Below are 8780 nucleotides of genomic sequence, written 5' to 3'. Positions count from 1 at the left end.
TTGAATAATGTTGTGTGTTCCACGTTAATGTGACAGTTACATGCACTTACTATAGTAATACAGTATAGAGTGAATTATGCAAAATTACAAGCGACCGACCATAAACCAAACCTTAACTCTAACTTTAACCTGATTGTAAGTACATGTAGTTAAGTAGTACTACTTGTGTAATTACAGTGTAACAACTTTAATGCAATTTAAGAGTTAATAACATTAATGGCACAAAAACTACATACTTCAAGAGTTGAAGAGTTGAAGAGGAAAATAATTATATAAAACATTTATTCTGATGTTAATGCCCAGAGACACTTGTTCCCAGTTGTACAGTTTCTGGCCCATTTGGACTGATCACATCGGACAGTGAAATGACACGATTAGTTGACTGTGTCCCACATAATCTCTTTCCGGCTTATATAACTAACCTACACCATACACATAGTAATGTCAAACCTAATCAAAACTTGGGCAATATTTTTTTTCCTCGGGTGACAAGCCTGTGCTCTCATCCTTCCATCAACTATTCTCAGTAAGACTTGAGATGGACAAATAGCACAGAAATGAGAACATGACACGTGACAAATAGAGAGCACTTTTTATGTTTATGTGGTTTGTGATGCTTTGTAATAGAGTTAGATGGAGAGGAGCAAAGGAATATTTTGATTTAAAACTAAAGTTCTCTTTCATATGTTTACCCAATGCTGTGCCAGTAGCTGACACTATGGGAACACCCTCCAGGTGTGATTATTGTCTGAAGACACTATAGAATAACGCCAATTCATTGGCTCATGGTGTTGGTGGCGGCCACTAAGGCACTACGTCACTGATTCCTCAAAAGGATGCTGTTGTGGCATCACCCATCAGATTTTCTGTCTTTAGTAGGTGGTTTATCTGTGAGACCAAGGATTTTATTGTAATTTCATCATGTTCCTCTGCCAACTTCATAGCAGTTCTTGCATGATAGGTGCATGAAATGTTTGAGAATTTCCTCCAAGAATCTTTTGGAGGAAAGAAGGACATTTGGTTAACCCCTGCTGCTCTGGTTTTGCTGTTGCTGTGGCACCGTGAGCTGGAATCTTGGGGTTCTGATGCCAAGCTGGAACCAATGAAGAGCGAGCCAACGGATGTTCCCTATTGCTCTCTCTTCCCAGATCATGCATGAGTGGTCAAGGGTGTTTCATCTACCCAGTATCCTGCAACAAGGAAGGGATACTCCAGAGGAATCTGCTACCTGACTGCCTCGAAGAAGAGGTCTGTTTTTCCCTTATGTCAGTGAGCAGGTGGTACAGGTTTGGTTTGCACCCCAGTCGGTGTGTGTCCACTCCTCCACTCAAGTCCATAATTTCCACTTGGTCATGACGAAGGCCCACGGTTACATGCACATCCCCCCTGTAGAGGAGTCCGTTGCCGCACATCTGTGTCTTTCCTCGGCCACGCATGGTGCAGACCTCAGCAAAAACTGCTTTCTATGCTGCCCACCTCGCTGACAAAGTTTACAACTTCTAAAACTGGAAGCGAAAGCGGCACCCGCACTGTGCACAACAGTGATGCTACAGGTTTTTCAAGCCAAGCCCCTGCAGTCACTGCACAGCGGCAACCTGGACACAAACACCTTGAAGGCCCACTGTAAGGTGCTCCTTAATGTGTCGATTACTCCACCTCTTTGGTGATGCTGAGAAGTCTGTTATCGAGCACTTCCCAGAGGCACAAATGCGCATGAATATGAATCACCTGATGCTCTTGCGCGCGTTTCATTCATACACATTATCCTCATGTTCTCCTCATTCCTGGAGGCCAAAAAAGGTTCACGTTTCTATTTGTCCAATAAAAACACAAACACCCTTACAAAATAACAGTTTTTTCCTAATCCTATCGATACGGCATTAGTCAGCACAGAGCCACTACCTATTACAGCCTCCCAGTGTTGTCCCACACAAGCCGTTCCCCTGCCAGTGCATTTAGCTTCGCCGAGGCAGGGAACCGATCTATGTAGATCGCTGCCAGCAATAGCGACCGGAGTGATTCAGCCGCTATGTCAGTCCTAGATGAGAAGAGAGCTTTCCGGGCATCGTGCGCTGGCTGCTGGACATGATAGAGCATGGGTATTCTCCCCAGTTCAGATGCGGACTACCCCGTTTCAGTGACGTTGTTGTGTTCAGTGTTGCCTCAAAACACTCATGTTTTGTGAGGTTCACATTCTGCTCGCAAAAGGAGTGACAGAATGAGTCTGAGTTTGAGAATTGGGGTTTACAGCCACCATGGTGGTGCCCAAGAAAGATGGTGGACTCAAAAAAACATGGCCGCCATTGGCCAATGAAGTTTGAGCACCTCTTATACAAGGTTAACGGAGGTCGATCAACTTTGCCTCTAGGACCACTGCTGTCAATCAAACCATTTAACCATTTAGTCCTAGCTTTTTCACTCAGTCTGGAAAAGCAGTGCAATTCTCTGGACTCCTAGGTCAATAATTAAAAAAAAAAAAAACATGTTGAAATTTACCCTTTGGGAAGCTATAACGGGGTCCTTTAGAAAAGGGGCCTGTTCAAATATACCCCAAACCCTATAAAGCCTAAACAAAAACTCAAAACTTAATGAAACCCACTGAGCACATGCGACAGGTGATTCTAAACAAGCATGCGATCAGACCACAGCTGGCGCTATAACAGTCATAAAAGTTATAAAAAAAAAATATTTCCATGGTAAATCACCTGTATTTGACAAAAATGCTTTTTTAAATAAGTGATTTAGTTGGTTACAGGCTTGCTAAATATGTCTTTTTCCTTATGTGATTAAATACTTAAAGCACTTGAACGCTGGTAATCGCTGCTTGTAGTCAGCCTTTGACTATAAGTGCATTTTTTACACCATCACTGCTTTTTAAAATCGCAACACAAACTAAGTTGAGCTGAATAATGACACTATTGTCTACTGTTGAGCTGCTTTACAGCTGAAATGATTTCATTAAATGACTATTTTGATCCTCTGTGTATTGTATAATGTGCTATATATTAAAAAAAATAATAATAATAATTTACGTTAAATACTGTTACTAGTTGGAACATGTTCTGAGTTACTGTAATGGACAACACCTGTGGTTGCTTTGCTAGGATGCTTGTGTGAACTTGATAACTGATTTCATATATCCAATAAAAATTACCAAAACATTTAAAAGGCATTACAAAAAAAAAAAAAAAAAAAAAAAAAGGCTCAGAAAAAAGAGGTAAATTCTGAGGATAAATCTAGCAGTGTTAGTTTAAAGATGCTAGAAAGAAACAAAAGGTTACTTTATTTAGAAAACACCCAGCTAAAACCAGCCTTGGCTGGTTGGTTGGTCTTAGCTGGTTTAAGCTGGAAACAGCTGGTTTTAGCTGGTTGTTCCAGCTGGTCTCCCATCCTGGCCAGCTAAGGAAGTGGCCAAAACCCCTCTAAAACCAGCCTGCTGACCAGCTATGACAAGCTAAAATCGGGTTGGATGACCAGCTAAAACCAGCCACATAGCGTGACTTTTTTATGTTGACTTGTTCTTTTAGTTTATGTATCTCTGGCTCACAGCAACTTTGTGTTCTGGCCAGCTCTGGCTTTCTGTATGAGACTGACATCTTGTGGATATTTTAGGGTTTGAGTTTACAGACTTACAGACACGCCCGTTTTGCACACATCTCTCAAACACACAACCAGGAAATGCAGATGGGGAGCCTAATCTGCTGTTGAGCTGTTGTTTGTGTGTCTGTATCGCTGTAGGTGCAGTGAAATGACTGAAGCCAGTGTTTCGGTGGAGCAGTTCAGCTGTCCAGTGTGTCTGGATCTCCTGAAGGATCCAGTGACCATTCCCTGTGGACACAGTTACTGTATGAGCTGCATTACAGATCATTGAGATTATTATTTTTTATTTTACTTCATCGGAATAGTACAAAACTTGGTAAAGGTTTTGGCACTTCCTATGTGAACACAAAAGAAAACAGACTTATCACACTTTTACTTGGCACAGACAAAAATTATGATCTTATAAATGGAAATGAATGGGGAACTAATTTCATCAAGATGAAACCTAAACATCAATTTAAGGTCATGTGAGATATTAACCACAAATCTGAAACACAACCTAGATGTTTGGCTTTGATTTATGGCTTTAGAGTAAAATACGTTTTGGAAAATATGCATTACATATAAACTTTGAAAGTAGTATTTTTTGTGCATCTTTTCATAAAAAATAAACTTTTTTTAAATTTATTTTATTTTTATTCTACTTCAGCAGCAATCAGTCAAGAATCTTCTTTAAGAAAAAAAGAGATTTATGACAGTTTCATTCAGAATTTAATTTTCAGTTCTATACTTAAACAGTGGTTAACAGGTAATTAATTATAACAACAGCATATATATAATTTATAAAATCTAACCTAAAAACACAACATACTCAATAAAAAAAATGATTTCCTCATATCCTCTTTATGATGCATCATGAGACAGTGAATCTTTATTCACATATCATTATTTAATTTTGTTTTTAAGCGGGGAGCTAAACATTGCATTAGTGAGGAATTATTTGTTTAAGAAGCAGTTTTTTTTTTTTTTTTTCTTATTGTCAAAGCAGTCATGGTTGGAAGTTGGAACAAGAGACTGTGTGAACTTCTGAAATGTTTCTCTCACTGTATATACTATTTCTTCTAATATTTTTCAGATTTGTTTCTGGTTTATTCATTTTTATTCCTGTAGAGTCTTCAGTCTCTCTCAGCTCCTCCTGAATCTACAGAAAATATCAGTGTCAGTTTCCTCTTTTCTTTTGATGGTGTGAGAGAATCTGTCAGTCAGCTGAGACACAAACTGGAGGATTTCTGCAAAGAACTGATGAAAAAGATATCTGGTAACATATTAGACATTCATCTGTTCTCTATAATGACCCTAGTGAAAAAAAAAGCAATATAGTTAAAATATATATTTTTTATATTAGTTAAAGTGCATCAGGCAAAAAATAAATAAATAAATAAATAAATAAAATATGTTGTTCCAATTTAGCAGACTTACCCCCCAGTTTAACAGACAAGGCTTAAGCCTAGTTGTAGACTAAAATGTAGGTCTGAGTTGTTTTAACCGAAAGAAACTTGCACTGAATGATCTTAAAACATATCAGTGCTTTTGTTTTGTCTCAAGATGCAAACCAGTCTTTTTTTTTTTTTTTTTTATAAGCCACATTTAAAAAATTACTTAAATATCCTGATTGAACGATGGCCTAATCTGAGTTTAGGCTAAGCCCTGTCTATGAAACCGGGCCTTAAAATAAACTCAGCAAAAAAAGAAACGTCCCTTTTTCAGGACTGTGTATTTCAACAATAATGTTGTAAAAATCCAAATAACTTTACAGATCTTCATTGTAAAGGGTTTAAACAATGTTTTCCATGCATGTTCAATTAACCATAATCAATTAATTAACATGCACCTGTGGAATGGTCGTTAAGACCTTAACAGCTTACAGAAAGTAGGCATTTAATGTCACAGTTCTAAAAACGCAGGACACTAAAGAGACTTGTCTACCGACTGTGAAAAACACCCAAAGAAAGATGCCCAGGGTCCCTGCTCATCTGCGTGAACGTGCATTAGGCATGCTGCAGGGAGGCATGAGGACTGCTGATGTGGCTAGGGCAATAAATTGCCATGTCCGCACTGTGAGACGCCTAAGACAGCGCTATAGGGAGACAGGAAGGACAGCTGATCATCCTCGCAGTGGAAGACCACGTGTAACAACACCTGCACAGGATCGGTACATCCGAATATCACACCTGGGTGACAGGTACAGGATGGCCACAACAACTGCCCGAGTCACACCAGGAACACACAATCCCTCCATCAGTGCTCAGACTGTCCGCAATAGGCTGAGAGAGGCTGGACTGAGGGCTTGTAGGCCTGTTGTAAGGCAGGTCCTTACCAGACATCACCAGCAACAACGCCGCCTATGGGCACAAACCCACCTTCGCTGGACCAGACAGGAATGGCAAAAAGTGCTCTTCACTGATGAGTCACGGTTTTGTCTCACCAGGGGTGATGGACGGATTCGTGTTTATCGTCGAAGGAATGAGCGTTACACCGAGGCCTGTACCCTGGAGCGGGATCGATTTAGAGGTGGGGGTCCGTCATGGTCTGGGGCGGTATATCACATCACCATCGGACTGAGCTTGTTGTCATTGCAGGCAATCTCAATGCCTTGCGGTACAGGGAAGACATCCTCCTCCCTCATGTGGTACCCTTTATGCATGCTCATCCGGACATGATCCTCCAGCAGGACAATGCCACCAGCCATACTGCTCGTTCTGTGCGTGAGTTTCTGCATGACAGCAATGTCAGTGTTCTGCCATGGCCAGCGAAGAGCCCGGATCTCAATCCCATTGAGCACGTCTGGGACCTGTTGGATCGCAGGGTGAGGGCTAGGGCCATTCCCCCCAGAAATGTCCAGGAACTTGCAGGTGCCTTGGTGGAAGAGTGGGGTAACATCTCACAGCAAGAACTGACAAATCTGGTCCAGTCAATGAGGAGGAGATGCACTGCAGTACTTCAAGCAGCTGGTGGCCACACCAGATACTGACTGGTACTTTTGATTTTGAGCCTCCCTTCATTCAGGGACACATTGTGAAACATTTTTAGTTTATGTCTTATGGTGTTGACTCTTTTAGTGTTCATACAAATATTTACACATTAAGTTTACTGAAAGTAAAAACAGTTGAAAGTCAGAGGACGTTTCTTTTTTTTGCTGAGTTTATAAATATATTTGTAGTTTACTTAGCATAAAATAAATGTATTTCAAATACATTTTAGTATATTTATTGGTATGAGATTTACACACTATATCTGTTATTTTCACAGACACTCACAGTAACATTGTTCCCAGGACCAGAGAAGACTTCCTACAATGTAAGTCACTAACAAACACAATGACACACACTAACATACTTCAACTAGAACATTTATTTCTTGTGAAAGAAAACATAATCAGTGTTCACATTCATTATTATTAACAAGATGTTTTTTGGGAGGTTATTAAAAAAGCAATCCCCTCTCTCCTTGCCATTGCATTGTTCCCTATCTTGTCTATACTGTTCTGTCCAACAAAGGCATAAAAGGCCACATATATAACTTTAAAACAAAAAGTAATTCAGTACAGGTGACTAATTAATTCTTATTAAGAAAGAAATTATAGTTACTTTATAATTATTATTTTCAATTTACATTGAAGTTTAGATAGAGGAGGTGGGACTCTTGTGCAATCTTATTTCCAGTTTAAAATTCATAACTCTGATTTTTCTCCATAAGATTTCCATCAGTTCACTCTGGATTCAAACACTGCACATAAACTCCTTTATTATGAATGGGATGAAGAGGTGTCTTTCACTGATAAACCCCAGCTGTATCCTGATCATCCAGACAGATTTGATGTTTATCCTCAGGTGTTGTGTAGAGAGAGTGTGAGTGGACGCTGTTACTGGGAGGTTGAGTGGAGTGGAGTGGAAGTGCGAGGAGGAGTGGTGGTGTAAATGTATCAGTGTCATATAAGAGCATCAGCAGGAAGGGATCTGGTTATGAATGTTTCTTTGGATATAATGATCAGTCCTGGAGTTTGTTCTGCTCTGACCGCAGTTTCTCATTCTGGCACAACAACAGGGAGACTAAACTCGCTGTTCCCTCCAGCTGCGGTAGAATAGGAGTGTATGTGGATGTGAGTGCAGGAACTCTGTCCTTCTACAGTGTCTCTGACACAGTGAACCTCATCCACACAGTCCAGACCACATTCACTCAGCCGCTCTATCCTGGGTTTAATGTTTGGGGATCAATGAATCTCCCTGACCTCACAATTATAGGTAATTCTGAGCTTTAATATCTATATACTGTATATATATATATATATATATATATATATATATTAATATATATATACTGTACCTTGCCATCCATATTTTGAATGAAGTGTGTATGATGTAGAGGTTGTGTTTCTCTGTGTGCTCTGTTTTCCTCTATGGTCAATCTGAGCTGTGCAAAGTGTTTCAGCTAAAATATTGTGTACATCAGATATTCTATTGTGTTATCCTTTTAATTTTCTCACTATTCTAAATCACTTGTGTGGGAATATTTCTAGGGAGGTGGATGCCTTTTTTGTTTTAGAACCATGTTTTCTTCTGTGTTTAATTAGAAAGGAAGTCTTTTTTTTTGGTAATTTAGTCCTACTTCTTTATTTCTTGTTCTGGCCTTCACACTTCTGAAGCCTTTGTTCATTTACATCCCACAATTTACATAACAAAACTATTTTCTTTTTAATTTAAAATCTGGTTTCACTGAGCTTTTGTGTCTGTCCTGCAACCTGGGGACAGCAGTTCTCTCCTCCTCTCCCTGTTATTGTTTCCACTCCTTTTCCTACCCCTAGACTTGAATGGGACGTGTAACAAGTGGGGGCTCGTCTGGGATTTGAACCCAGGGCCTCTATAATCTATAATAAATCTATAATTTATTTAAAATACATTTATTTCATACTAACTATATTACATTTATTGGTATATCACTTATGACTGACATACAATTATAAATAAAATTCATTTGATTGCCTAATGCACATTTCTTAATATTATGCCTAAAATGTGTTTTAATATCATTTTGAACAAGGATTGTATCGTTAAATTTAAGACAGACATGAAGTTCTCACATTTGAAGGGCGGCAAATATAATAATTACTGTCATTATTGTTGTCATATTCTGCAATAATTAATTAATGTGAAGCAGAAATGAACATTTAAACTAACTGCACT

General features: G+C 39.2%; 1 protein-coding gene across 1 annotated transcript; it reads left to right on the top strand.

Moving 5' to 3' along the window:
• The first annotated feature begins 4645 nt into the window (after positions 1-4645).
• LOC127182198 (cytolytic toxin-alpha-like) lies at positions 4646-7810 on the top strand. The gene is made up of 3 exons (XM_051137352.1): positions 4646-4858; positions 6850-6897; positions 7297-7810. Exons 1-3 carry the CDS (start codon positions 4843-4845, stop codon positions 7515-7517), a joined length of 285 nt encoding a protein of 94 aa, XP_050993309.1. The 5' UTR covers positions 4646-4842; the 3' UTR covers positions 7518-7810.
• Positions 7811-8780: the final 970 nt, after the last annotated feature.

The sequence above is a fragment of the Labeo rohita genome, chromosome 19 (assembly GCF_022985175.1).
Source record: "Labeo rohita strain BAU-BD-2019 chromosome 19, IGBB_LRoh.1.0, whole genome shotgun sequence".
Lineage (NCBI taxonomy): Eukaryota > Metazoa > Chordata > Actinopteri > Cypriniformes > Cyprinidae > Labeo > Labeo rohita.
This window is presented reverse-complemented; position numbering and strand designations above follow the sequence as displayed.

Coding starts and splice junctions, on each gene's coding strand:
- LOC127182198 (XM_051137352.1), top strand. Junction 6,898..7,296: donor CAGAGAAGACTTCCTACAAT/GTAAGTCACTAA, acceptor TTTCTCCATAAG/ATTTCCATCAGTTCACTCTG.